At 43.9% G+C, this 27,863-nt stretch overlaps 1 protein-coding gene across 7 annotated transcripts in view; it reads right to left on the bottom strand.

The window, feature by feature from the left end:
• KDM5A (lysine demethylase 5A) overlaps positions 1-27,863 on the bottom strand; it is a 1,031,636-nt gene that overhangs the window by 25,940 nt on the left and 977,833 nt on the right. For 5 of the 7 annotated variants that reach the window (XR_014981238.1, XM_085652274.1, XM_085652271.1 and 2 more), the window contains one exon: positions 20,111-20,331. Coding sequence is in view for 5 of the 7 variants with exons in the window: in XM_085652274.1 (XP_085508400.1) it covers positions 20,111-20,331 (221 nt within the window). In the remaining 2 variants the exon portion in view is untranslated. The remainder of the gene's footprint in view (positions 1-20,110; positions 20,332-27,863) is intronic. The other 2 variants (XR_014981239.1, XM_085652273.1) reach the window with 1 other exon arrangement.

The raw sequence follows: 27,863 nt of genomic DNA, 5'->3' as shown, positions 1-27,863 counted from the left end.
GGTATAGGCGATTGAAACTACGATTGAGTGCAGTCATTGAGAAGACTCACGGATGGAGTCCTGCCTAATGAGTGACATAAGAGGAGAGCTGGTATGAAGGACGTTGGCTAGTTTATGTCCCTGTAAAAGAAGAATTTAGTGTTCAGCGCTGGTGCTAGACGACCTCACTGCCCTGATGAAATTGCCATAAACTTGTAGTGGCAATGAAACATGTCGGCTCAGTATTAAGCGGTATGCAAAAACGGCAACCGGTTTTAATTTGAATAAGTACACAAGTGAACAATAAAGTTGGCATCAGTTAATGTGTTACTTATGTCAATTTTATTCTCACATGGTCGCTTTTGTGGTCTGTGATACACTCACTTCACTCTTTCTTAGCACCTTTTTTGCTTGTTTTTGGACACTTATCTTTTCCTCACGGCAAGATGGCTACCAATGATGAAACAAGTGAGCATTGCTGATGAGTACCAATCAGCAAGCTCAACTGGTGGTGCGCACGTGAGGTGCCATCTTGCCTTTTCACCATTTTTTCAGATTATTTATAAAGATTGAGGTGATTTTTGTGATTTTCACAGCAGTACCCTTGTATGTTGGCTGGGGATACTGTGGTTTGGTGACTGTCAGTCGTAAATATAGAAAAATGTGTGTTCTTTTAAAATTGAAGGCATTAAAGTGGGAGGTCACTACCTCGGAATGTAAATGAGGGGTGTATACGGAGGATGAAAATATGGAACCCTTACCCCCACTTATATAATTCCCTTTAATGGATGTGCCTTGATGACCAGGTCTTGTTATACTGGGGATCTATTGTAGCCATTTTTGCCACATTCTGGACATTTTGCAAAAAAAGGAAAATGCAACAAAAAAACTCAGTCCTAAAGTTTGTTACATGAATCAATTTTACATTGGTTCTCAAAGATTTATGTGAACACAAAGTCTTAAAAATGCCTACCTCAGTGCTCCAAAATCCTGCCTGCAGGAGCCAGGTAAAAGAACAGGTAACTGCCACCTACAGAGCATGGTGGGACACTGAAGGTTAAGGACCCTTAAATGGCAAATGGTTCATTTTGATACAAGCATAGCAGCAGTCTATATAACTATATTGCCCTGCCCTTCCCTTTCATTCACTTTAAAATAAACTAAAAAGGTTTTGGGAAGAAGGTTTTAAAATACTAAAATGTCACTTTTCTTTCTTTCTAGGGACACTTCAGGTTTCTTTGTATTTTTCCAACCTTTAAACTAAGTTAATGGAATTGTCATTATTGCATTTTTAGGCTGCTAAATTATAAATGTGTGTTTTATTACATTTCCAGTCTTTTCAAAGTAAGGTGAATGTTGTTCAGGTGTCCCCGCATATGGGCAGGACTATTCAGTGCTTATGATGATCAATGGAGATCCCTTGAAGGAGAACATTATTTTTATGCAATAATCGTAATCCAACTAAATATTTATCTGTTGCCTGCATTGACAACTCTATTCTAGAAAATGGGTGTCGCCTTTTTTTTATACTATGATTCTAGCCTCCAGTCTGGGGAAATGAGGATGTAATTGTCCATTACTCATTTGTTTTTCTATTAGCCATACCTTTTAGGTTAATATCAGTCAGTACTACAGTGATTCTTGTAAACACCATTATCATCCCACCCAGACTCTTAGCAAGTATGTATTTGCTCTTTTATTTAGCATACTGCATGTAGTCACTGAAACACTGCTTTTCGATGCAGGGAAACCCCACCAGAGACCTTGCTCGTCACCTCTGGGTGGTGTTTCCATTTGGGGTCTTGCAGCAGAGACACGTTACTCAAAGCATAGGCCTTAAAATTCACAGCAAACACTAGACAAACTATCACTGGGACTATTCTAGTTCCAAGGCCCACAGTCAAAAGTACAAGTCGTTTTAAGACAGGTTACAGGAACCCACTGTGCCCTATGTGTTGAGTTATTGCACAGCGGCAGTGTTGTCCGAAAGAAGATGTCATCATCATCATCATCATCAAGAAATCTTTATTCGATTATTACATCATGAAAGATACACTACAACAAAGTAAGAAGAAAAATAAAAAAAGAATACAAATTAAAATAGAGAAGACACAGAGTCCTTGTAAATATTAAATATCTCTAACTGGGTCCAGCCCAAGAAAACACTACTAAACCAGAAATAAACCAACATAACGGTCTTTCCATAGCATGATAAAAATGATGAAAACTAAAAACAAAAACAGGGCCACTTATACAATTAAATATGAAGAGTAGAAAGTCCTGGAGGAATAATCCTCTTCTCGATGGATCTGCGTATGGCCCATGACCAGCTAAGAAATTTGGCCATTGCGATGACTATATCCTCTCGAGTGTTGGTTCTCAAGATACGCAAAGCTATTTTATGCGATTTAGTACCTAGGTTAGAGCATATCGGCTTAAGCCATTTGTGCCTAGGATAAGCAAAGGCAGGACACACAAACAGAACGTGAGTGGTTGACTCTTCCTGTGTTATACAAGTAGGACAGAACCTGTCATAACCACCCTTCCATTTGTACCTATAAAAATTGAGAGGGAGGGTCCCCACTCTAAATTGATGGTATAGTTTGCGGTCATCTGGTCTAGAAAAAAAATTCCAGTAAGGTTCGCAACTACTCATATACTTGTGATCCATAAAGAGGCCAGATAGTGAACTGCTATTTGTCACTGACCATGATTTCCTGAACCTGGATTCCCAATATAGGGCTTTGAAATCTGATTTGTTACGAAATTGGTTTCCCCTAGGATCTAACCACAGGTGGCCCAATCCCATGTCATACAAACCACTTTTAATATGTTGGAGCCAGACTATTCTCCTGTGCTTATCTAGGTCCTTAATGTACCAGATTGCATTAGCATAAGATAGTAGCTCAGGTGTAGTCCACAACCTTCTCCAGTAGGAGAGAGGTCTAAATCCAGCCTCGTCGTCGAACGCCCTACAGCCCAAGTCTAACAATAAAGGCTGAATGGGTGTTGACTGGGGGAGGGCGGTCAATGAGCGCAAAAACTTGTTTTGGGCTATGACTAGGGGGGATAAGTTATCAAAACCCCACATCTCCGCCCCGTATATAACTGATGCTCTTATTTTCCCTTTATACAGGGCAATGGCAGGCCCCACCGCTTTTGTGTACAAAGCTCTATGTTCTTTCAGTAAGGCACCAGCTAATTGGTTGTGTTTGAGTACAAGTAATTCTATTTGTGACTTCCAGGTCAACCTTCCTCTCATGGTGATCCCCAAATATGTAAATGTGTCAGTTTGTTCTAGGGGTATATCATTCATTGTCACTTTACTCTTAATTATTTTGTTCTTGTGCAACACCATGTACTTAGTCTTATCAACATTAATAGCCAGATCATGATTGTTGCAAAAGACCATAAATCTATCTAAGACCTGCTGCAAACCTGATTGTGTTTTGGACAATATAAGCGTATCGTCTGCAAACTTGAGGAGTGGAACCTTAGAGCCATCTAATGAAGGAGCGTCGGTTGGGTCATTTGCGAAGTAGGAAATAACCCTGTTTATAAACAAAGAAAACAGTGTGGGTGCTAAAACACACCCCTGCCTTACGCCCCTATTTACAGGGAATTTGTCAGTTAACTCGCCCTGTTGTCCCCATCTAACTTATGCGTAGTTGGAGGTGTGGAGTTTGACAATAAGGGATAGGAGCGCCAGAGGCATACCTGCCTCCTTGAGAGAATCCCACAACTTGCTACGGGGGAATAAATTAAAAGCAGATTTTAAATCTACAAAAGCTGCAAAACAAATTCCCCCCCGATAAAATGACCGTTCTCCAATAAATCATTGTAAACCTAAATACCTGGTCAATTGTGCTTACATGTGACCGAAAGCCAGCTTGATAGATAGATAGTACCTGAAACTCATCAATCCATTCATTAACTCTAAATAATATGGTCCTAGCCACAATTTTTTGTAAAGAGTCAATTAGACTGATAGGTCTATAATTACAGGGACAAGAACGATCTCCCTTTTTAAAAATAGGGATAATTTCCGCACCTTGCCAGGAGGCAGGCAATGGTGCACCCCGTGCCAAGGCATTTATCAAAATAAAAATGTAATTAGCCCAGTTTTTTTATCTGATTTAAAAAGATCCGTAGGAATACCATCCGGTCCGGGTGCCCGGCCTACCGGTGCTGCTTCTATGGCTGCCTCGATCTCCGCCAGGCCGAAGGTTAAAACCTCCGTAGTTGCTATATCATTGTAGCCAGACACAGGGGTTTAAGGGGCATGTGAACTGGGCTTGATAGTGAGAAACCCATTTATCAGGAGGGACATTATTATGGGGAGTAGGCTCAGACGCCCCACTACCCCATTTTATTAAATGCCAGAATTTCAACCAGTTCTTCTCTTGGGAAGTTTTGGTTAACTCCTCCCATCTATCCTCATCAAAGCTCTGCTTTGCCTTAAAGAGCACCCTTTTGTACGTAACCCTAGCTGTTTTAATCGCCTGAATATCATTTGATTTGATCGCTAGGGAAAGCAGTTTGAAAGCTGCTAAACAATCTTGGTCGTACCATTTGGCTGATTTAGATAAGGTAGGTCTGCTTTCCTTCCTTTTAGTAGTGAGTAATAATTTCAATTTGACAAAAAGAGCCTCATGTTCTCCCATTAGACACTGAGGAGGTTATTCTAGGAAATTAAAAGCTGAGAGGGTCATAAGTGATTCCTCAAGAGTCTTTCGAAGCAGACTTTGGGTACTTGCATTTTCAGATATTAGAGCCCACATCAATCGACGAAGATCACTTGTTAACACAATATCTCCTTCCAGCATTTCCCGAGGAGGACTAATACTCACAGATGGCTTCATTGCTAACCTCATAGATAGAGGATCATGGTCACTTTCTGGTCTATTGATCACGACCATATCCAGCAAAGTAGACCATAAATCCAAACTAACAAAAATGTAATCGATCCTGCTGCCACTCTTCCCATTAGAGAAGGTGTTACTACCATTACTATCTGATAAAATTCTCCCATTTGCGGCTCTCAAGCCCCACCCCAAAGAATAACTTTTGAGTTGGAGGGCCGCCTCAGTCCACTTTTTAATAGGAGCTATGGACAGAGATGGAACACCCCAGTTAGAGTCCTCTTCTGCACTAAGATTACCATCTTCGAACCCTAGGGGCTCAAAAGTACAATTGAAATCACCCATAATCACCAGTGGTTTGGGGCCTACTAACTCGTTAATGAAAGAGTCCAAATGCTGAATAATAGGAGATGGTCTACCCCCCACTAGCCCTCGCGAATAGATGTTAATTAAAATAAAAGCTAGCTCACCTTCCCTCGTTACTTTTAAGGCCATAGTGTCCATATCATCCATGGGCATTTCCCTAATATGACGGGATGAGTGCGGCCTGACCCAGATTAATAATCCCCCACTAGGTCGGCCTTTCCCTTTCGTGGTAGCCACTTTCCCGTAAGCCAGATAGCCCGGGCGATGAATAATGGTCATCGACCAAGTCTCTTGTAGCACAATAAAATCATGGCTGTCCACCAAATTCGACCAGTCAGTAGATGGATTTTTGTAGGACAATCCGGCAACATTCCAGGACATCAGAGAAAGATTCGCACGGAGTGTATTCTCATTAAAATCCTGTGTTTCCATAGCAGAAGGAGTCAGCTGTACTCTTAATAATTTAGTTCCTTGATCAAATTTTGGAGCTACTGGGGAAAATATCTGATGGCTATGGCCCTTTCCACACTCCTCGATGGAGTCCATGACAGGAAGGGTACATTGTGATGGTCAATCGCAAGCATCCAAGTCAGATAGTGGTGCAAACCTATTATGAGCAGGGGCCTCAAATAGTCTAGGAGCTGGTCTCAAATTTGCTCTCAGTGGTCCATACCCCATAGTGAAGTTCCGAGAATAAGATAATTGAGGACCTTGCTTATAAAAAAACCCAAGTGGTAAGACCGCTATTGAGTCGTCATTAGGCCTTAATGGCCCACCCAAGATATCCAGTATTACTCTGAGAGACTGTATGTTATCAAAATTGACTATCACGCAGTCACCCTTCAGTTCCTTCCTTAGGGGGCCTACCCACAAAGTACATCTGTCCATGATCATATGATTAAGGATATCTTCATCCCAAATTCCGTCTCCCTTTAATTTAGAATTTAGAATTAAGCCAGTGTCTGGTTTTGGAAAGAAGTTGCCCAGTGGATTCAAGGTGTCTATTCTGACTTTGGGCCACATTGCTCAAAATAACCACTAAGGGTGCTGCAGCCGGCGGTAGATGGAGGGATCTACTATCCATCCGTATGAGCTTGTGAGGGGGTTCTTACCCTAATTTGGGGATTACTATTTGAAACACTTCTGCTGTCATGTGGTTGGCCATTAATCTTGTTAACTGCGGTCGATTTGAGCTCCACGAGGGAGCACACATATGTTTGTGCAAATTCGCCTGACGTGTTACCCTAGTCGACCAAATTCCTATAACATGGCCCAAGATGGAGGGGAGAAACGCCTTCAAGCTTTTGTTGCGATGACGGGAATCAAAGGCCTGGCACTCCCATCTGCCCCAGATGAGCGCCCCAGCTCAGAAATGCCTTCCGCCACCACTAGAGATCGGGGCTCCTATACGCCCTTGCGTCCCTGCCCATTCTGAAATGTGAAGATGACTGAGCTGGAGGTGAGCTGTGCTCCTTAGTCCCAGCCTTCTTGGGAATTGGGAAAGATCTAAGCTCGATCAAAATTGCCTCCTCAAATTTGCGCATCTTTTCTTAATTTGCCAGGTGGTGTAGCTTGTGGTGGTCAAGCTATGATGTGCCCCATGACTGGGTCTATGTACATCTTCTTTTGACTCCCATCAGGCCGCTCACCCTGATCTTTTGGTCGTGTTGGATCCCTCTAAACAAACCCTAGTGCATCTCCAAAGAATTTCAGTGCAGAGATAGAGTCCTTCAAAGCCTAAACTCAATGCTATGTTTGAGACTTTTCCGTAGTCCAGACTTGCTTTGAAAACAAAGCTGGCTATGAAACAGTGACTGCTGAGACTTTTTCAGTGGTGGTTTGGGGCTTGAGAGATAGCCCTCTTGACAATATTTCATGCACTGGAGCAGAGGCTCTGCTCATGGTCAACCCACGGAGGGATGATACTCGAAAGGTGTTCGTTTGGAAATCAAAGATACAGGCGTCTGAGACAGGGTTTCACTCGGGCCCTCAAAATCAGCTATGGTGGAAGGGTGTGGAGAACCCTGGTTCTGCACTCTATAATGCGTCCACCACAGTGCCCTTCAACACCAGTTGGTTGTATTGTTCTTGAAGGCCAAAGAGGCGGAGCATCTTGATTCCTTGTGGTCCCTCTGAAGACAGATGTTGCAGACCATATGATTGGACCACAGGAAGTTGTTGTTCGCTTAAGATTAAAACAGAGGAGTGTATTCTACATAATCTACCCAATACAAGCCATTTTCATATGACCTGGTCTTGATACCCTCAGTCCGATTCAGTTCTGAAGCGGTCATCAGTCATACAATGTCTTTGAGTGTGGCCCGTAGGACTTCTGGTATCAGATGTTGACATTTTCATTCTGCAGCATAACAGCTAGAGATCTGGACGTTATATGCAAACCTGATGGCAGGAAAAAAAGGTACATTGTGGGTTTTGTGTAGGATCAGGAGTGACCCCGAAACCAAAATCTCAACTTAGAAGAAAAACACTTTTAACAAACACGCCCAACATTTAATGCCAGCTTGAAATCTTCAGCGAAATACTTGGCAGACAGATTTATAAAAGCAATTTAAACTGTTATTCAAGCATGAATCTGGTTCTAAAATTCAGTGTATCACTAAATTCTTGATGGCATATAATAAAAACCTGCCTCACCCAGTCATACCTTATCGATTTGTAAGTGAGATTCAACTAAACTCATTTTCAGATTAAAGCACTAAGAAAAACAAAAGGCATGAAAAGCAACAGAGTGGGAAGCTGGCTCTCTATATAGAGCACTAAAAAGAACTACACTGTGTAGAGAGTCCAGTGGGTCCCCAATTGATTTACAGTGGCTAAAGTATACAACACCAACGCTCTCTTTTGTGGTAGTGTGGGTGAACAGCTAGGCTTATTAGTGGGTAGTGCTAAGCATTTGTTGTACTAACAGAGGCAATAAATGAGACACACACTCAAAAGAATAAATCTGACACCAGATTAGAAAAATAACACTTCTTTTAATGTATTTTGTAAAACCAATAACTTTCAAAAGTAGGTACTGTTTTTGTAATACATTTTTACAGGTAAATAAACGTTGTAAAGTTGTGCTCCTTTAAGCACAATGCAGTCCTATGAACAGATAAGGAATATATGCATAACAGTAAGTACAGTCTGTTTCAGGTGCTCACCTTTTGGGTTTCGGGATGTAGTGGACCAAGGTCCAAATTACTACCAGCAGTTCTTCGGGAATGTAGCCGTGGCAGGGTGCTGGTGAGGTTGGTAGCTGTGCGTAATACAAAGAAGGGGGGCACCTAGAAACAGGCTGCACAGGGGGACTTGGGTACAAATCGGATAGTTCCCAATGGGAGGCTTGGGTCGCTAGAGTACTTCAAGTGGGGGAGCACAGCTGGCTCGTCGGGACCCAGGCCAGACGGCTTAGTTGCAGAGTGGTTAGGTCAGCTGGGCTGGGTGCACAAAGGTGATCCTTGTGGTTAGGGGCATACAACTGGCAAGGTCAAAATGAGGACAGTTGGGCCACTCAAGAAATGAATCTCAGTGATGCTGAAGTCCCTCAATGGCTACTCAGTCGTGGTGCAGTGAGAATCTGGATTGGACTCTCGCTGTTGGTGTCTGGTGCAGGGTATCTGGTATGCCGGATATTGGTGCTGCACGGTTCTGGTTGGTCCTGATGTTTTCACACATGGTAGGGAAGGCAAATTTGACCCTCCAGAGCATGAGTACCTCTTCCTTTTCAGCTGCGGCATCAGTCGGGCCAGGGAACTGCAAGGCGGTGGACTGCATTCTGCTCTTCGATGCCTGTGGACTGCAGGGGATTAGCTCCTCTACTCCAAGGAAGACTATAGACAATTTTCAGAGTTCTGGCAGGCTACCCAAGGCCTGTGGTAGATCTCCAGCTTGCCAGATGAGTCACTGTCGCGATTGTCGAGAGAGTTGCAAGCAGGCAAGGTTTTGCGCCAAAAGTTTACAGCTCTTCTGCAGGTCTCGCCAGGCCACGACTCTTCTTCATCCTTCTCTTGATCGCGTTGAATCTGAGGTCTTGCGTTCAGCAATGTCACCTAAAGACTCAATTTAGGTGCGTTAAGTGGAGTGACAGGTAATGGTCAATGGGCTGCCTATTTTTAGGGTGTCTACATCCTCTAGATGACCACTTCATATAACCCGGACACTTGAATGCTAATTTCGCCCAAAACAAGATGGAGGAATCAGAAAAGATGGTGTCGAAATCAGCTCATCCACCTCAGGAGTAGTGCTGGCCTGGTGTTGGACACCCCTTCTAACTTACTGGTTTCCCAGTCTGTCTTGCTGCCAAAAGTGGGGCCTGGACAAGGGGACGGGTATCTCCACTATCTGGAGAGGTGGGGTCACATACCAAAGGCGGTGGAGCCTTTAAAGCTTCCCGCCCTAGAATGTAGATCTTGCGTGGAGGAGGTGTAACCTCCTCCGCTCAGAACAGGCTTTGTTCCTGATGCCCAAGAGCGAAAACTCTCACCTCAGGGGGTCAGCAACGTGTCTGTGGTAGCTGCCTGGTCAAGACCAGTTAATCAACACACTAGTAGTCAGTAGGTTTTCAGGGGGCACCTCTAAGTTGTCCTCTGGGTGTATCTGTTAATAGATTAATCACCGGCAGCAGTGTGGGTTTATTAATACGAGTTGTTTGCCACCAAACATCTGGGGTTACAGTGAAGCCATCATGTAGCTGGGGAACTTGTACTCACGATTGTCCAGCCCATGTACTCGTTATGGCTTCCCTGTGCACTTGTGGTGTCTATGAATTGACTTAGATATCACAGGGGCACGTCCACTCAAGCAGATATGCCCACACATGGGTTATAGTGCACCCAACCTTAGGGCTGTAAGGCCTGCTGTAGGGGTGAGTTACCTATACCACATGTAGCGTTTTGCAGGAATAGCACACAGGGATGTGTGCCGTGTCGACTCTTCTCTTTTCTCTGCACCAAGACACGCAGGCTGCAATGGCAGTTTGCATGCGCTTGGGAGGGGTCCCTTAGGGTGGCAGAATTCATGCTGCAGCCCTTAGGGACCCTCTTTAGTCCAAATGTCCTAGGTGTAAGGGGTACCATTTACTAGGAACTTACATGGAGCCTAAAGTGATGTCAATTATGGAACAATGGTACAGTGTAGGGAACAAACACTTGTACAAGCAACCTGGTTAGCAGGAACCCAGTAAACTTTCAAAGTTGCATCAGATACCAGGCAAAACGTGAGTGTGTGTGTGTGTGTGTGGGTGGGGGAGGAGGGTAACCATGTCAAAATGGACACTTTATTACCATGAGCATAAGTACAACTGTCACTATATGCAAGCAAAACTACTGCCCCAAGGACTTAATTTAGCCAACTAAAAAAACATCAGCTTGATTGTGGGACTCCAGGGGAATGACATCTGAAAAAGGTAAACAAAAAAAATAAAATCACACAAATACAAAAGGTGGAAACCCCAATAACCAGAAGCATGCAACAAGATGGCCACCAGGAGGGAGCAAAGCCTTATCAACCAATAATTCTTTAAGGACTAAAAACACAAGAAATTTCATACACTATCTTACTCACAAAAAGGACCAACAGTGTACAGACTACAAAAGATATAAGACTGTGCCTAATGATCGACAAAAAAATCCCAGTCCCTTAAAATACCCACCCAATCGAATGTTGAACAAACAAGTTTTTGGTTTCTCCTTTTAGTTCCTGCTGAAAAAACCAAATTAACATCAAAACAAAACAGCTATCTGTTCCAGGTTAACTAAAAGGAGGGATTATGACAGACAAGCAGGTATAAGGATTTGTTGCAGGGATTCTGCTCAGAAACAGAACTATGCTTGGGACCATAGAACATCGGCATGTAGGGACTGAGTCACCATACTACCGCCGTATCTATGAGCCCAAGCCAGATGGTTTACCACCGAACTTCGAGAGTCCAGACGCACTTGCGGCCGCATCGAAAAGACCTGGAGGAACACCAAATCCAAGGAAAGCCCACAACAACTTCAGAGGCGCCACCAACACCCACCACCAACTTGTCAGAAAAACAAGGAAAAAAGCGATTGAAGACAGAATCTCCACACATGCGCACAACAGCAAGGAACTCTTCAATATCATCAAAGAGTTCGCCCAACCCACCAGCGAGTCTACTGACATCCCTCCCTCACAAGACATCGGTGACAAACCCAGCTCCTTTTTCCACCACAAAATCAAGAGCATCTACGACAACTTCGAAGAAGACAACCAACACAATGAACCTTCACCAACCACCCCCGACACCTTGAAGCCAGCGAATGACAACTGGACAGCCCTTACCACCGACGACACAAGGAAGATAATTAAGTCAATCCACTCTGGGGCCCCCACGGACCCCTGCTCCCACCACATCTTCAACAGAGCCGCCAACACCATCGCACCATGCTCAGTCACATCATCAACCTCTCCCTGGCGACCGCCACATTTCCAGAATAATGGCAACACGCCGAGGTAAACCCCCTCCTGAAAAAACCCTTGGCGGACCCCACCGACCTCAAAAACTACAGACCCATCTCCCTGCTCCCGTTCCCAGCGAAAGTCATAGAGAAAGCCATCAACAGCCAACTAGCCACATTCATTGAAGAGCACAACATCCTCGACTCCTCCCAATCTGGCATCAGGAAAAAAACACAGTACGGAAACCACCCTCCTCGCCGAAACAGACGACATCCGCACCCTACTGGACAAAGGAGAAACAGTAGCCCTCATCCTCCAAGACCTCTCAGCGGCGTTTGACACAGTCACTCACCGCACCCTAATATGCAGACTCCACGATGCAGGGATGCGGGACAAGGCCCTCGACTGGATCCACTCCTTCCTCTCCGGCAGAACGCAGCGGGTCAGACTCCCCCTTTCCTCTCGGACCCTACACCAACCACCTGCGGAGTCTCCCAGGGGTCCTCCCTCAGCCCTACGCTATTCAACGTCTACACGGCTCCGCTTGCCCCCATCGTCTGAACCTACGGACTCAACATTGTGTCATACGCAGACGACACCCAACTCATCCTCTCCCTATCCAACGAACACAACACCGCCAGACACAACTTTTGAGAAGGCATGGAATCGGTTGCCAAATGGATGAAAAACAGCTGCCTGCAACTAAACACCAACAAAACAGAAGTACTCATCATGGGCCCAAACCCCGATGCCTGAAACGACACCTGAAGGCACCCCGCCCTCAGACGCCTGCCCACCCCCACGGACCACGCACGCAACCTGGGAATCATGCTGGACTCCGAGCTCAAAGTGGACCGCCAGATCAACTCAGTCCTGCTTCCACACCCTCCGCCTCCTACGTAAGACCTTCAAATGGATCCCCTTCGAACACAGAAAGACCGTCACTCATGCCCTCGTCACCAGCAGACTCGAATTCGGCAATGCACTCTATGCCGAGATAAACAAAAACCTCACCCACAAGCTACAGAACATCCAGAACGCCACCGCAAGACTGGTCCTCCATCTGCCAAGACACTGCCACATCTCCAAGCACCTGCCCACACTCCACTGGCTCCCTATCGAGGCTAGAGTCACCTTCAAGATGCGCACACAAGGCCCTTCACGACACCGGACCAGCATACCTGAACAGCCGACTCATATTCCACGCACCCCAAAGGACCCTACGATCATCCCAGCTCTCCTACGCCGTGGTCACCCGCAGCAGAAAGACAAGATCGGGAGGCCGCTCCTTCTCCTTCCTCATGACCAGAGCCTGGAATGCCCTTCCGCTCCACCTCAGACAGACAACATCACTCCCCATCTTCGCAAGAAACCTCAAAACCTGGCTGTTCGACAGCCCCCTCCTTGATGGACTGGAACCTGCACCCCCCTCCCCACCCCTGCGCGTTGAGACCCTTATGGGTGAGTAGTCGCGCTTAACAAATGCCTGATTGATTGACTGAGACTACCTATAGTGCCTTGTAAGAAACTGGCTCTATATATACTGCACTACAGTGAGGTACAGTGTGTATAGAGTCCAAGGGTCTCCAGAGGTTTGGCAGAGGTTAAAGTTAGTTATAACCTTACTCTCTAAAGTGGTAGCTTGGTCGAGCAGTAAGGCAGTATCAGAGGACAGTGTAAAGCATTTGAGGTACACACTCAGTCAGCAAATGGTCTCACACACTCAAGAACTGAACTCTAAGCCAATTGTCATTGTATAAAAAAAATATACTGTTGTTTTATTTCTAGAACCAAGCAAGCCTGGTACAGGTAAGCATATAAATACTTTGCAGTAGTAATTACTTGTATGAACACAGTTCAGAATTGCAGTACAACTTGTACTGGTTTTGGTTACAGTTTTAAGAAAGCAGTTTGCAACACATTGCAGGTATAGTACATTCAATTGAATGGGCTTTTAAGTAAAATGCAGTTAATTACTTTTGTTACCACAGGACTGGATCCTAGATTCAGCCCTGAGACATTTCCTGAAAACAGGTGAGTAAATGCGTTTTGGTTAAAGATACGATTTTTAAGGAGAATTATTGCATTTCAAAAGGTGACCCTTTTTCACATAGAATCACTAATGTTATCCTATGGGAGGAAAATCACTTAGCAGGTAAGTTAGGTTATTGTTACTTTTTTTTACTCAGTGCTGGATCCTGGATTCAGCACTGGGACTTTTCCTGAAAACAGTTGAGAAAATGCGTTTTGGTTAATCGGCTGATTTTTAAGGAATATTTGCAGTTTTCGAAAGTCGACACTTCGAAACTTTTTGGGAGAAAAAGTGTCAATGTTATCCTATGAGGAAAAATGAGTCATCGGTTTCAAGATAAGTACTTGGTCTTTTGAGTTAGGGTTCGACTCAGGGGTCTCCCAGGGTCAGTGATGCACAGTTGTTTCACCCCCAGTGGCACTAGGGCGGCCGGGTGCAGGGTGTTGAGGCCCAATGTTATCCTATGGAGGATAGGGGAACTCCGGTTGGTGGCTGCTGGCAAGCAGGCCACAGAGTTGTGGGAGCAAAGCTCCTAGGGTTAAGCTCAGGGCAAGTTGGGGACCAAGTTAGCACCAAAGGGGCACCCTCAGCGGCGCTAGGGCAGCCGGGTGCAGTTTTGAGGTAGGAAGCCCAGTTGAGTTCAATGGAGATTCTCCGGGAAAAAGAAACACTGCAGGCTCGGGGACGAAGATCTTCCAGGAGTGACCACTACTTAGAGGGGTAAGATGATATGTAGAGGGATGGTTAGGCACCACTGGGTTGGGCACACAAGGCCGTGGGGCGACGGGTGCAGGGGTGCCTTTGGACGTCGGATTTTCTTACCCGCTCTGGTCGCGGTAGGGGGTCTCCTGGATTGAGGCTGCAGGCATCGTCTGGAGGCTTGAGGCAGGTCAGGGGTCGCCGGATCACGGGTCAGGATCGAGGGGGGGGGGGGGACCTCCTCGTGGTGTTTGTTCACTCAAACACAGGCTGGGCTTGGCGGGTGCAGAGTGTGCTGGATTCGCGGTTTCTGGCTAGTACCAGAAGCTGAAGTTCAAACACGTCCGGTGTTCACGGGAGAAGCAGCTTGGAAAGTGAATGCAGGCAGGTCCTCCGGGGGTTTTGAGGTTGCTGGCTGCTGGGGTTTTGCAGGAGCAGGTTCGAGGGGAGACAGGCCTGTAGGGCTGGGGCCAAGTCAGTGGGCGTCGTTCTCTTGTTAGCTCTGCATGGCTTCTCGTTCTTCTTTTCTTGTGGTTGCTGGATCTGAGGAAGGAAGGTTCAGGGTGCCCCTAAATACTAAATTTAGGGGCCTTACAGGTAGGTAAAGGGCAGGGACCAATGGGTCCCCTCCCGTGGGTGGGTACACCCCCTATTCTGCCACTCTCCAGTGGGAGGGGGGCAGGAGCCAGTCCCTGTTTGGCTGGGTCCCCCCATCCTCAAGATGGCGGAGACTTGAGGTTGTGCTTCACCTCGCCACCCCCACCTTAGGGCAGCAAGTGGTCTGGAGAGGCTCACAAAGGCGGTATGCCTTTGAAGCTTCTCCTTCGAGAACCCTGCCCATCCTGGGGGAGGAGGCTTGGCACCTTGTTCCAGGATGTGCATTGCTTCAGGCCCCCGAGAGCAGCAGGCCCCTGACCCAGGGGTCCAGAAACATGTCTGGTGGTGGCAGCCTGCGCAGCCACTCAGTCAGGTCACTGGTAGTTGGTTGTTGTTCAGGGGGCATCTCTAAGATGCCCTCTGTGGTGCATTTTACATTAAATCCCACACTGGCATCAGTGTGGGTTTAATGTGCTGAGAAGTTTGATACCAAACTTCCCAGTCTTCAGTGCAGCCATTATGGTGCTGTTGAGTTCGTAATGACCACCTCCCAGCACCATATACTCTTAATGGCAGCACTGCACTTACAGGGCCCAGGAATGGACCTGGGCACTGTAAGGGTACAGGGCTCATGCATCTGTACCTTCACCACTGGCATAGGGCACCCAGCTAGAGGGGTGACTGGTGTATGCCAGGGCAGTGGTTTGTGGGCATGGCGCACACAGGGGTGTGTGCCATGTTGTCTCTTTGTTTTGTTCTGCACCCAGACACTCAGCCTGCAAAGGCAGTGTGTGTGTGTCAGGGTACAGGGCCTCTCAGGGTGGCACAATAAGTGAAGCAGTCCTTAGGGGCCTTCTCTGGTCACAGTGCCCTGGGTACCTACGGTACCATTTACCCGGTGCCTGACATGTGGCCAGAGATGCCAATTGGGTTTAGGCTTTAAAGCAGTTTTAGGGAAGGAACACATGCCCTGGATACCTGATAGGCAGGAGCCCAGGGCACACTCAGTCAAAGTGCATCAGCTATTCAGCAAAAAGTGGGGGCATACCATGCAAGAAAGAGGGCACTTTCTCACATGCCTCACTTGCCCTCCTATCCTTTCCAGAGAAACAAGCGAGTTGGTACCCCAGAACACAACACTCTCAATCCTCTCAGGGATCACGATAACAGGACACACCCTTTCGCTTTCTCACTAGTACTTTGCACAATAAGATAAACAAGAGGCATGAAGGAAGTTTAGAATATTTAATTAAACCATCGTGCTCTAAGATGTTGTATTTGCACCACAATTAGAAATGCATACCAAAAATGTCATTAGCATGGTTAACAAACTATATACCATAAAAAGCCCTGCTATGTTACAAGACAGATTAGCCTAAAAACCCTCCCCCTTTCCTACTGAAGGTAAATGATGTTAGATCAACGATCTCTGGGACTAGTGGCGGATCCCGTACCTTAGCATTCATAGACAGTTGGTCTGCATCGAAGCTGACACAGCAATCTTGCCCCGGGACCCTCGCTCAGTGTGATTTTTAGAACTCCTGTCCTCAGTTGGATTTGATTTAGTTTTTATAAAGCACAAACAATAGCTTGGAGGCGTCTTCGCGCTGCCTATGACTGGAAGGGAACAGAGGAGCTTCCAGACTTTCAAGCTAGCTAGTTAAGATTCAGAGTGAAAAGCCAGGTCTTTCATGCCTTCCTGAACTCAAGCAAGGAGGTAGCACTTTTCAGTTCCCGAGGTCGATGATTTCAGTATAAAGGCATGCAAAGTATCGAGCTACTGCCTTCCCAGGTTGCCAGCCTGTGGGAGGGAACAATCAAGTTTTGTGCTGAGCTGGAACGAAGGGTCCTACCTGGAAGATACCACCTAAAACTATCTATGAAGTACACAGGGCTTTGGCCCTGAAGAGCCTTATAAACTGTACAAAGGCCCTTGACAATTATGCATTTTATCAGCCAGTGAAGACTACTGCCAGCTTGGGAGCCTTCGTAAGACAGGCCACCGTATTTTGTACAATTTTAGTTTTTTTCAAATATTTCTTTAGCAGATTTAAATATAGCTTGTTGCAATAGTCTATTCTCTATAGTACTAAAGCAATAACTATCATCTTCAGCATGCTGAATAGCAAGAATTGCACAATTTTCTTAAGCACACGAAGGGAGAAAACGGAGGCAGAGACAACTTTATTTATTGGTTAATTGGTTGTCAATCCGGGCTCCAAGATATTTTACCTTCTGCACTGGTTTTGCCAGGATACCCAGTTCCTCTAGCCACCAATCTGGGGACCAGAAGGTGGGATTATTTCCAAGCAGGATGACCTCGATCTTAGTTGAGTTCAGTTTTAGACAGTTTTGGTCCATCCAAAAACCCACCGAACTCATGCAGTTTTTAAAGATCTTACTCATGTCTGGGCCTTTATCCAATAATGATATAACAATGTGGGTGTTGTAAGACACCCACGAGAGCCCAAATTACTTAACTAGAGCTACCAAGGGGGTCATAGAAAAATTAAACAGAGTTGGGCTCAGTGGTGAGCCCTGTGGTACCCCTGTGGTGCGAAAAAGGCTCAGAGGTGAAGCCAATGAAGGGGACTGGATGAATGCAGTTTGTAAGAAACGATTTCAGACGTTTCAGCACTACATCTTGGATTCCCAGGATCTGTGGGCGGTTAACCAAGAGATTATGAGAAACTGTATCAAAGGCCGCAGATTAAGGAGGTTGAGGACAGCATTGCCTTCCCCATCTACTATGCCCTGATCTCTTCAGTTGCAAGCATGAGCGCGGATTCAGTATTATAACCGATAAGGGAGCCACATTGTGTGTCATCTTGAAGACTGTTTTCTTCCAGGAAAGCGGTCAGCTGCATGTTCATAGCTTTCTCAACCAATTTGTCTGGAAGTGGGAGCCTAGAGATGGAATATGACAAGACATTTTTGCTCACAAACAGCAGTTGCATTCCCGTGTTATGTCTAGGTGCTAGAGCCTGACCAGAGAAAATAACAAGGGGCACTCTTGTTTGACCTTGTCTATGGTGTTCAGACTAAATCCCAGGTAAAGAACAGAACACAAAAACATGCTTGTTCAGTGTGAAAATTCAATGTGGCGCAAAAGCGAGGGCAAAAGCGAGGGTGTTCATATTGTAACGAGGGCAAAAGAAATGCGGCCCACAACATGCACAACTAGGCCTACATAGGGGAATAAAACAATAGGCTATGCAGGAAACACACAACAGACTCTTGACACAATGAGAGATGGAGGATAGAGATTAGACAGGAGAGGGTATGCAGGAGCAAGTCCAGCAATTTAGGCATTTGATTGTAGTTTGGTAGGAGAGGTGCCACAACAAACGACAGAGAGGAAGAGGACCTGAACAGTGTGCTTCATTGTGGCAATTTCAATCTGAATGTTTCAACTTTGAAACTAGAAGTTATCTCCATTACAAAGAAAATAAATGTAGGTTCCTTTCATGTTGGGTTGTTACAGATTCCACTCATCAGGGGGCCGACTTCAGCGTTTTTGGCAACTCTGAGTGCGTCGCTTCTTTCTGTTCAGCGCTTGCACTGCCACATGGCTGTTTCCTAATTGGTAGTAGCCCAGTAAAGGTGGGGTGAGTCTAGTTACTGCACAGCATCTCTGTAGCATCACACACCGGTAAGATGAAAATGCCTGCAGAATTTTTATAATGTTACAGGTATATTAATTAGGGCACAATTAATCAACATTGTTTCCTGGTATTTCACAACATTTTTTTCTTTTATTGGCACTGTCTTCTTATGTAAATATGTAAGCCTTAACTTGTCCAAGGCAAGCTGACGGGTTATTGATTCCTGTTTCCTTAAACGCTTAATTCCTGCTTGGGGACATAAAAGAAGACCAGAACTGTTCCAACCTGTGTCACAATTAAACTTGTTCCCTGTGCTCACTTGTTGAACTGGTTAATTTTTCCTCGTTCCAGTTTATTCTTCGAACCATCATTTCTCTGCTGGTCCTGTTGAGTGGCCTGGCTTGATGAATGCTTTTCACTGCATCCAGTTTTTTCCTTCCATTTAGCTCCTACTGTTTTGTCCCACCTCTTGATTACCTGTGACAATCAGGAGTCTGAATTTGCCTCAGGAAGTGGGCAGTCCTTTCTTTAGTTCAAGAGGAGCCTTCAGCCATTGCCTGAGACACCTGTCCTTGACAGAACGAGTCAGATCCAAGAGGCTGATAACAATATGTACTTTCTAAATTACTGTAGGTGTGGCTCTATGATAGTAAACCCTGCTGCAAAATCCTGCAGAGAAAGAAATCAAATAACTTAAAAGCATTTGCAAGTGAAAAAGAATAGAGGTTTGCTAGAGCCCCAGATATCACATGGCAGGATAGAGTACTTGGAACAAATAACACGGAGATATAGCAAAAATGTTGGCGGAGGAAAAATCTGTTTGAATCTAAAGTGCCACCTTTAACTGAAGTAGGGTATTAGATCCATTTCTGAGTACAAGTCTCTCTTCGGAGTATATTTTAAATAAAAATTATCATGCAGGAAGAAAATCTCATTTAGAGAGAGTGAGGCTGCAGGGGTCAGGGGTATTTATTTATCATCAAAGTCTATGTAATGATAAAGAAGAAGGACATTTTAAAGAATATATGAATCTGTGAGATCACCGATACTCATCCACTTTTCCAGAAACCAAAAGAATATCAATTGATGATATTCTGCAACAGTACGGTACTTAGGCTAAAAACTATCATCTGGATTCTGAGGTGCACAGGCTCAAGTCAGTGACTAATATATTTTGAAGACGTTTCCCATGTTTAGCCCTGGTGGTGTTGGGGTTGTCCACTCATGATCTAAAATGCTACTTCTATTAAGTAGTTGGTTATAGTACAAATGATGCATTGTGATATCAGAGCATTATAGAAATGTTAGAATAAAAAACAAACAAATGCAGTGGCAAATGAATGTAATGGCAACATGCAGGAATAATTAACATATGCTGCCCATTCTACAAACTTGACACTAAATTTTATTTTGCATTTCAATGAGGATTACCCTGGGGAAGTTGACTTTGGAGATATTAAGTAAAGTTTTACACTTTTTATAATAAATATGGTTATATTATAAATGTTTTCATTACAGTATTTGCTGAAAATACTGCATACCTCTGCAACATGGAGGAAACGGTCTTCTGAGGGTGGATGCGTAGCCTGTAAAATGCGCCAGATGTGCTGCGTTTCATCCAGAGACACTTCCAATAGGTCTCCAACCATCATAAGCTCTTCCAACTGGGCTTTGGCTCCAGGAGAGAGCTCCAGAACGGGCGGTTCCAAACTGCGAGGTACAAGTGGAGTCTTTCTTGGCTGTTTCCTGGGGGTTGCTGTAACTTTTGGACATAGGTAGAAAGTTAAAAAAAATAAAGGTGAGTTATACTATGGATGAAACATAAAAAATAAATAATCATTACAAAAAAAAACCATTTAATATAACAAAAATAACATACAAGAAGGAAAAGGTTACATTCGGTTTACTACAGTTGTACAGCTAATATGTTTTGTAATTTCAGATTCAGTGCATAATGCTGCGATCCTGTGGTCTGGCAAGATGTTCTCAGTTTACAAAAGAACAAAGATAGCACTGACTATAAACATGCCAAGAATTACTCACTATGGGGTTGAAACAAAGTGTGCAATGCCCCCTCATCCTGACACCAGTTTCAGACAGTATCATCCAGGGCACTGTGTGATATTGCTTTTATGAACATAAGGCGCATAAAAAAACTGAACTCAGACCAGGGCACCTGGGATGTTCATGAGATGAAGAATCTGCAGGCAGAACAATTTATCTAAAAATCATGTTTATAACTTTTCAAGCCCATTGTGAGATTAGCTGTATCACATCTGAACCTATAATAAATACAAACTACAAAGCTGTTGTTAATAATAAGGAAAGGAAAATATTAATTTCCTGCAAATCAGTCTGTAGCGTGTAGGTTTGTCAATATGCATGCTAAGCATCAATTTGTGTGTAACATGGAACATTGTTCTGTAGGATAGCATCCATGCTCAGCTTGCGGGTCGCAAGCTGGAGCCCTAGGCAGTGGCATAACTGTTTGTTCAAACACTTGTTGCTGAGAAGACACAAATCTGAATTCTATTAAAACTGTTTAGCAGATTACTTCACTTGTTGAAGAAATTGGTCTTTAAACTTCCGGTTTTAATCCCACTAAGACAGCTCAATGGGTTAGTGCGCTGCTTTGGAGAGGTGTATGTGCATACCATGAGTTAAAAATACAATGTATGTGTATTAACAAACATATTTTATAATTGGGCTGACTCCTGGCAAGGCGGACTTAGCATTTCACCCTCAATTTTCAATATAGCAAATATTTTTGAGCTGCTACCACTAGATGCTCAAAATATTTTTATTTTCAAGACAAAGAGAATCTTTTTCAAATCTGCCCAAGTACAATTTCACTTTGAGGATGTAATGTTTGCTGAAAACAACTTGGAAGTGACATTGAGTCAATAGTAACACTGTTTATGAAAAGAGACAAGAGACCTTGGGTGTGCAGCATCCACTATATAAATGGTCATTACTAAATAAAGTGCTAATCTGAGAGAAGCGTTTCTAGTGTGCACTTGTAACAACTGGCTTTAGGATACATGTGGCAACTGAGCTGAAATATATTGTTCAATGATGAACGATAGAATAGTTCCTGGGCCTAGTTTGTCAAGACCCCCCTAGCTGTAATAAAAAGAAATACTCTTGTGCTTTAAGAGTTTTGCCTGGAGTGCTCCAGATGTCCAGCCAAGCACATTTCACAGGCTAGATTTAGAAGCAGTGCTTTGTATTGCTGGAAGACCACCAGTCTCTTGGTTGCCCCTGAAGTGGCTAGAGCCCTACGTGGCATCTTCACCAGGGTAGGGTTCCTGAAGAAGGCCATTTCTTATAAGGATACAAATTTCATATCTGCGTACCTGAAAGCTATGTGGAATAAATGTGGTGTTACTTACATATTAACCTTCCCCTATCAGCCCCAGACAAACGATTTTGTTGGGAGATTCAACAAAACCATGACAAACTCGGGAGGAAGTGGGATGGTCTCCTACCATGCCTCTTATTTGCCTACAGGAAGGTTCCACAAAATGTAGTGGGCTTCTGCCCTTCTAAGCTTTTGTTTGGGCTCCCGGTGAGAGAATCCTGGAGCTTGGTTAGAGAGGGTTGAGGAAAAATCCCTAAAAGAGTCCAAGCAAAATGTTATAGACCATGTAGAAAGCCTGCAGCCCCTAATGGTAGATTATATGAAGAAGGCCAAAAAGAATCTGGAGGCCAGGTGGGGGTCCCTGAACCATGGTATGAACAGACGTACTACCTTGTTGAATACCAGCCAGGACCGAAGGTATGAGTGTTTGAGCCTGTCCCTCTCAAGGCCCTACAGGACAAGTAGACTCAGCCTTATCCGGTACTAAAAAAGAAAGGGAAGGTCACTTACTTGGTGGATGTAGGTACCCCCACAAGGTGAATCATGTTAACTGGTTGAAACCAGACCATGACAGGGCTGACATGGAAATACACATTGTGAAAGATGGTGGGGAGGAAGAGGAAAGTGAGCCTCTGCCAAACCTTCTGTCAAGTAATGCCAACGATGAGTCAGTGGATGGGGTTGTGGTCTATTTCACCCTGACTGAACAGCAGCAGAAGAACTGTCACCAGTTGTAGAGACGGTTTCTGGTCTGTTCTCCCTAACATGAGGTAAGACACAGTGGTGTGTCCACGAGACAAACACAGGTGACAGTTTACCTGTCAAGAGTACAATTTACAGGTTGTCTAACTCAGTAAAAGCTTACATCAAGGCTGAGGCTGTAAAGATTCTAGAGGTGGGGGTCACTGACCCTTCCAGTAGTCCTTGGGCCAGCCTATAGGTCCTGGTACCCAAACCCAGCCCAAAAGGAGGAAACATAGATGAGAATATGTGTGGACTACACAGAACTTAATGCAGTCCCCAAGACTGATTCCCACCTGATACCAAGAGCTGATGAGCTCATTGACCAGTTGGGGCTGCCAAAGCACCTTTGATTTGACTTTAAGTTACTGACAGATAGCTCTCACCCAGGGAGCCAAGGAGAAGTCTGTCTGCTTTTTTAAACTGCAGATGCTACTTTCAGTAGAACGTGAAGCTCATTGGTCAGAAAAATGCACCTGCATGCATTTTGCTGTGGTTTGGTCCTTGAAGAAGTTGAGCCCCTAACTGTTTGAGACTTGCTTCAAAGTTAAAACTGAACACAGACCTCTCAGGTGGATGTGCAATCAACTGGTGGATTAGTAAGGGTCACATCATTAAGAACTATTTTCAAGACATATTTGCTACTAGGTGTTCAGTAGACCATTAGCAGGGACTAAACAGAGTATCCAGTAGCATGAACTCCAGCCTCTCCCGAAGCAACTCCATGCTTGAAGTCACATCGAAGCTCCACTATTAAAACATTTCCAACAGTAGTGTCAGCACCTCTTCAGGCAATTGGGAGCAGGGACCTAACCATTTTTATTTGCATTGTTTCAACACCATTCCTGCAAATGAACTTTTATTGAGTCCCAGTCATGCATATGGAGGGAACAAATACGATCCTAATCCGTAAGAGACCCTTGAGTCTCAGGGGCAAACAAATCTCAGTCATCAATCTCTTTACTTGGGACAATAGTTGTTCGAGGTAATGTAGAGAGGCTTTACAACTGTTAGCATGAAGTAGTATTTCTAAACAGTCACAGAGTGATCGTGTTTTTCAATTTGGGATGATTTTGGAGCATCTTCAATGTCAAAGGCATATAGACCAAAGACCCTATGAGATATTTCAGCCAAATATGCTATGCAGCATTGCCTGGCTAAATGAGTGTTGGCGTCTTGAACTAAAGGCCAAGTAGTGGTGTCTAAAGAAATGCATGGGAGCAGCCAAGATAAGTGCCTGTAAGATATTCCTATTGGATGCGGTCTCCGAAAATATATGGATGTTCAGAGTTCTGACCATGTGGACAAGAATACCCTCAAGGGTTTTCAGAAAACAGCTTTCTAGAAAGCAGCACACTGTCCATCAAGCTATGTATTCAAATACAAATTGGGATTATAGCATACAAGCTACTTTTCTACACAATAACTGGTCATCCTCAATAATTAACTAAATGCAGCCTATGCATATCACACCGCTTCTTGTTTGGGTTGGATTTTTAAGTTACTTGCTTTATAACTCTAAAAATAAGGATAAAAATTATGGTTTTTTAATCAAATAACACTCCCCTAACAAACATTTGCAATGCAATAGGTCTTGTATTTAAGCAAGTTTAAGCTATTGGCATTGAAATTGACAATGCCTATTATTTTTGGTTTTCAAAACATAAATAAAAGGCATTGTCATTTACAATGCCAATAGCTTAAACTCACGTAAATGCGAGACCTTTTGCATTGTAAATGCTTGTTTAAGTTTAAAACTGAGTTGCAGAGCCGCTTCAAGGACAACGCACTTGGTTTCTTTTTTCTTTTTGTTACTTTAACACGGAGCGATGTCCTTGAAGCGTGCGCGGCGCTCAGTGTTAAAGTAAAAAATAAAAATAAAGAATTTGAGTGCTGTGTCCTTGAAGCAGCGCCGCGCTCACTATGAAAGTTAAAAAAAAATAATAATAATGAACAGAGCGCGGTGTCCCAGAAGTGGACGCCGCGCTCAACATGAAAGTTACATATAAATAAATAAACTGAGCACGGTGTCCCTAAAGCTGGTGCTGCGCTCAAGATACAAATACAAAAAAATAGCACCCGCCATTGTCTCCTAGATAAAGTCGACCGTGTAACGTACCAAGTAAAAGGTCCAGTCATTATGGACGGTAACAAATGGCGACAAGGCGGTAACAAGGAGGGACTAACAAGCCTCATAATGAATCGGAAGTCAGCATTTACCAAGGACAATGACACCAGGCAATGAAAAATATGGGAGGAGAGTGTGCGAGGCTTCCACAGCATATCCTACTACAGCATGCTTTGCAGAGCGAGGTTCGACCTAAAAGGCAGTATTCCCAAATCTGTGTAACAGAGTCTCAGGACCTTCTAGCTTATATCAAGAGTCATAGCATCCTGCATTCTCGCATTTCTTTCTCTTAAAATGGCCCCCCCAATTTTTGGGTTGGGCTAAGTAGGACTAAAACTGTAACCATGCATAGATTAGATCACATTGAACTAACAGGCCGAGTTTGACTCACTCCTGTCCAGTACGATAAAGCCACATACAAATGTCAGGCAGTTTTCATCAGGAGAAGTGTATTAATACTGGAGAGAAGGACCTTTGCTGCTGGCTGCAGATTCCAGAAAATTCTGTCATAAATATTAAAAAATGTATTTTCATCCATACATTGACAGTTATAAGGCATTATGGTTAAGAAAAGGCTGTTGATCCATTCAGGTCACAACATCCTGGACTGGCCCGGGTGTCTAATTTACCAAAATGTCTGGAATTGGCAGGTTTCCCTAGGTGCTCGATAACCCTGGGCCCAATACTGCAGAGATACCTCATGGTAAGTGTGAGTACATTATATCCCAGTATCCCAGTGCTTTATGTAAGCCAGTGGTTTCCGGTGCTCAGCACCGGCACTTAATTGCCAGCACCGGGGCTTATGACTGCCACATGCTAGTGGTGTCTTCCAATTTAAGTACAAGCACAACAACTTCTGTTTATTAATTCAATTTAAATTTTCAAGGATTAGTATTTGCCTGCAAAGCCAGTCTTTTAGCTTCGGGGCCCTATAACAGTAGAAGTTGTCATACTTTTAAGAGTGTGATGATTAGAAGTGTGTTGGTGCTGTCATTGGCAGTGCTGTCAGGGACAACGGATGGTGCAAGCTATAGTATCCTCCTGTCGAGGGCCCCTGCACTAATTATTTTTTACAAATTAAGCACTGATGTATCCACGTACGCCACACCACCCTTATATTCCCCTTGTCCTCTAGCTTTCAGAAATGTTTGGAGTTGTTAGGTTTGCTTGGGAGCCGGCCGACTCTGGGCCCAAATACCACAGCTACCCACATCCCAAAAATCCATGCAAGTTCGAAGCAAAAGTTTTGAAATTTTTCACAGCGTTCTGTACATTTCTTTTTGAGGCAGCTGGCCTAACCATAGAAGCAGATTATTGTTTTTAATGAAAGGCATTTGGGAGTGTTGGGAGGAAGGACCTTTGTTCTTCCCTACAGATCCCAAAATTTCCCCACACAGAATTGTGAAAAAATTAAGCAATTTCAGCCAAAGTCTGAAGTTTGGCGGGCAGTTTGGATAAGAAGTAGTAGTAAGATCTATGAAAAACGCATTACTCTGGACTGATCGAGGTGTTTTGTTTTCAGAAATCTCTAAAAAGTGGGTTTTCATGGGATTGGCCAAAAAAGGACAGCTACCCACATCTCAAGAACGACTGGAATTGAAAGCTATAATATTTATGTTTCCACAGTGTGTTTGGGGGGTTTCATGTCCCAGGCAATAGGGCCAATCAGATAAGTGGGGTATTGTCTTTCTAACAAGAAGTGTGGGAACGCTGGGTGGTAAGACTTTATCTCCTGCATAGTCTGGTACTTTATTTCACACAGAAACATCAGCAAATTCTGTGATTTCACCAAAAGTTTGACATTTGCCGGGAATGTAGAGTAAGTAAAAGTAGTGTGATCCATACAATCGCACTACCCTGGACTCCCACAAGTGTTTTGTTTTCAGAAATGTCTGGGGTTAGTAGGTTTCTTTGGGTGTAGAAAGACCTCGGGCCCAAATACATCAAGAAAACACCACCAAAAAGCCTATCTTATCCAACGTCATTCCCACTCTTCACACAGTTGCATTTTTTAGCCTTTCCTGTCCCAAGTGATTACCCACCCATACAAGTGAGGCGCCATTTTTATTGGGAAAAGAGTTGTAACCCGAGATAATAGATTTTGAAAATTTTTCTCTTTATGGTTGTCTTTCAGTTTTAAGTCAACGTGCACAAAAACACATTGTGAAAGAAAAAAAACGCCATTAGAATAATCTGCCATTATGGATAAACCAACATTTTGAGTAGTACAAATAGCCAAGATCCCTAAACTCGAACTCTTGTGTATATTTAAAAAACAAAAAACAGTAGATCTTTCTTTGAATGACATTTTTATTCTTTAATTGTTTCCTTATGGAGTGCAGCATGTGTAGGAAGCTGGCTCTGAATATACTATAGCAAAGTGGGGTATAGTGTGCAGAGTCCAGTGGATCCCCAAAGGTAGGCAGAGGTAAAGATTGCACCTCACTATCTATTTGTGGTAGTGTGGTCGCGCAGTAAGGCAGTATCAGAGGACAGTGTTAAGCATCTGCTGTACACACTCTGTCAGCAAATGCATTCACCCACTCAAAGACTGAACTTCAGACCAATTGTTTTTGTATAAAAACATTATTTTAGTTATTTTATTTAATAGAACCAAGCAAGCCTGGCACAGGTAAGTTGATAAATACTTTGCAGTAAATATACAGTTTGAAATACAATTATAAATGTACTTTGAAAGGGTTACAGTTTGAATTACTGGTAATGCAATACTGTGAAATGCTGTACTTAAACTTTGTATCAATTTTGCAATAAGAATTACAGGCAAGTTACTTTTACGTTACTTTTGAGATTACTTTTTAGATTACTTTTTCTACTCAGTATGATATGCCCAGATATCTCACACAGACATTTCCTAGTGAAAAGGTAAGTAAAATTAGTTTTGCACAATAGTTATTTTTCTGGTTTCCATACAAATCAACTCCACACACAAAACATTTTTCCTAGAAAAACAGTCAATGTATTCCTATAGAGAGAAATGAAGTTCACGGTTACCAGGTAAGTAATCAGTCTTTGGAGTTGAGCTTCTGGGGTTATAACAAGGTGT

This window comes from Triturus cristatus, chromosome 4_1 (genome assembly GCF_964204655.1).
Source record: "Triturus cristatus chromosome 4_1, aTriCri1.1, whole genome shotgun sequence".
Lineage (NCBI taxonomy): Eukaryota > Metazoa > Chordata > Amphibia > Caudata > Salamandridae > Triturus > Triturus cristatus.
This window is presented reverse-complemented; position numbering and strand designations above follow the sequence as displayed.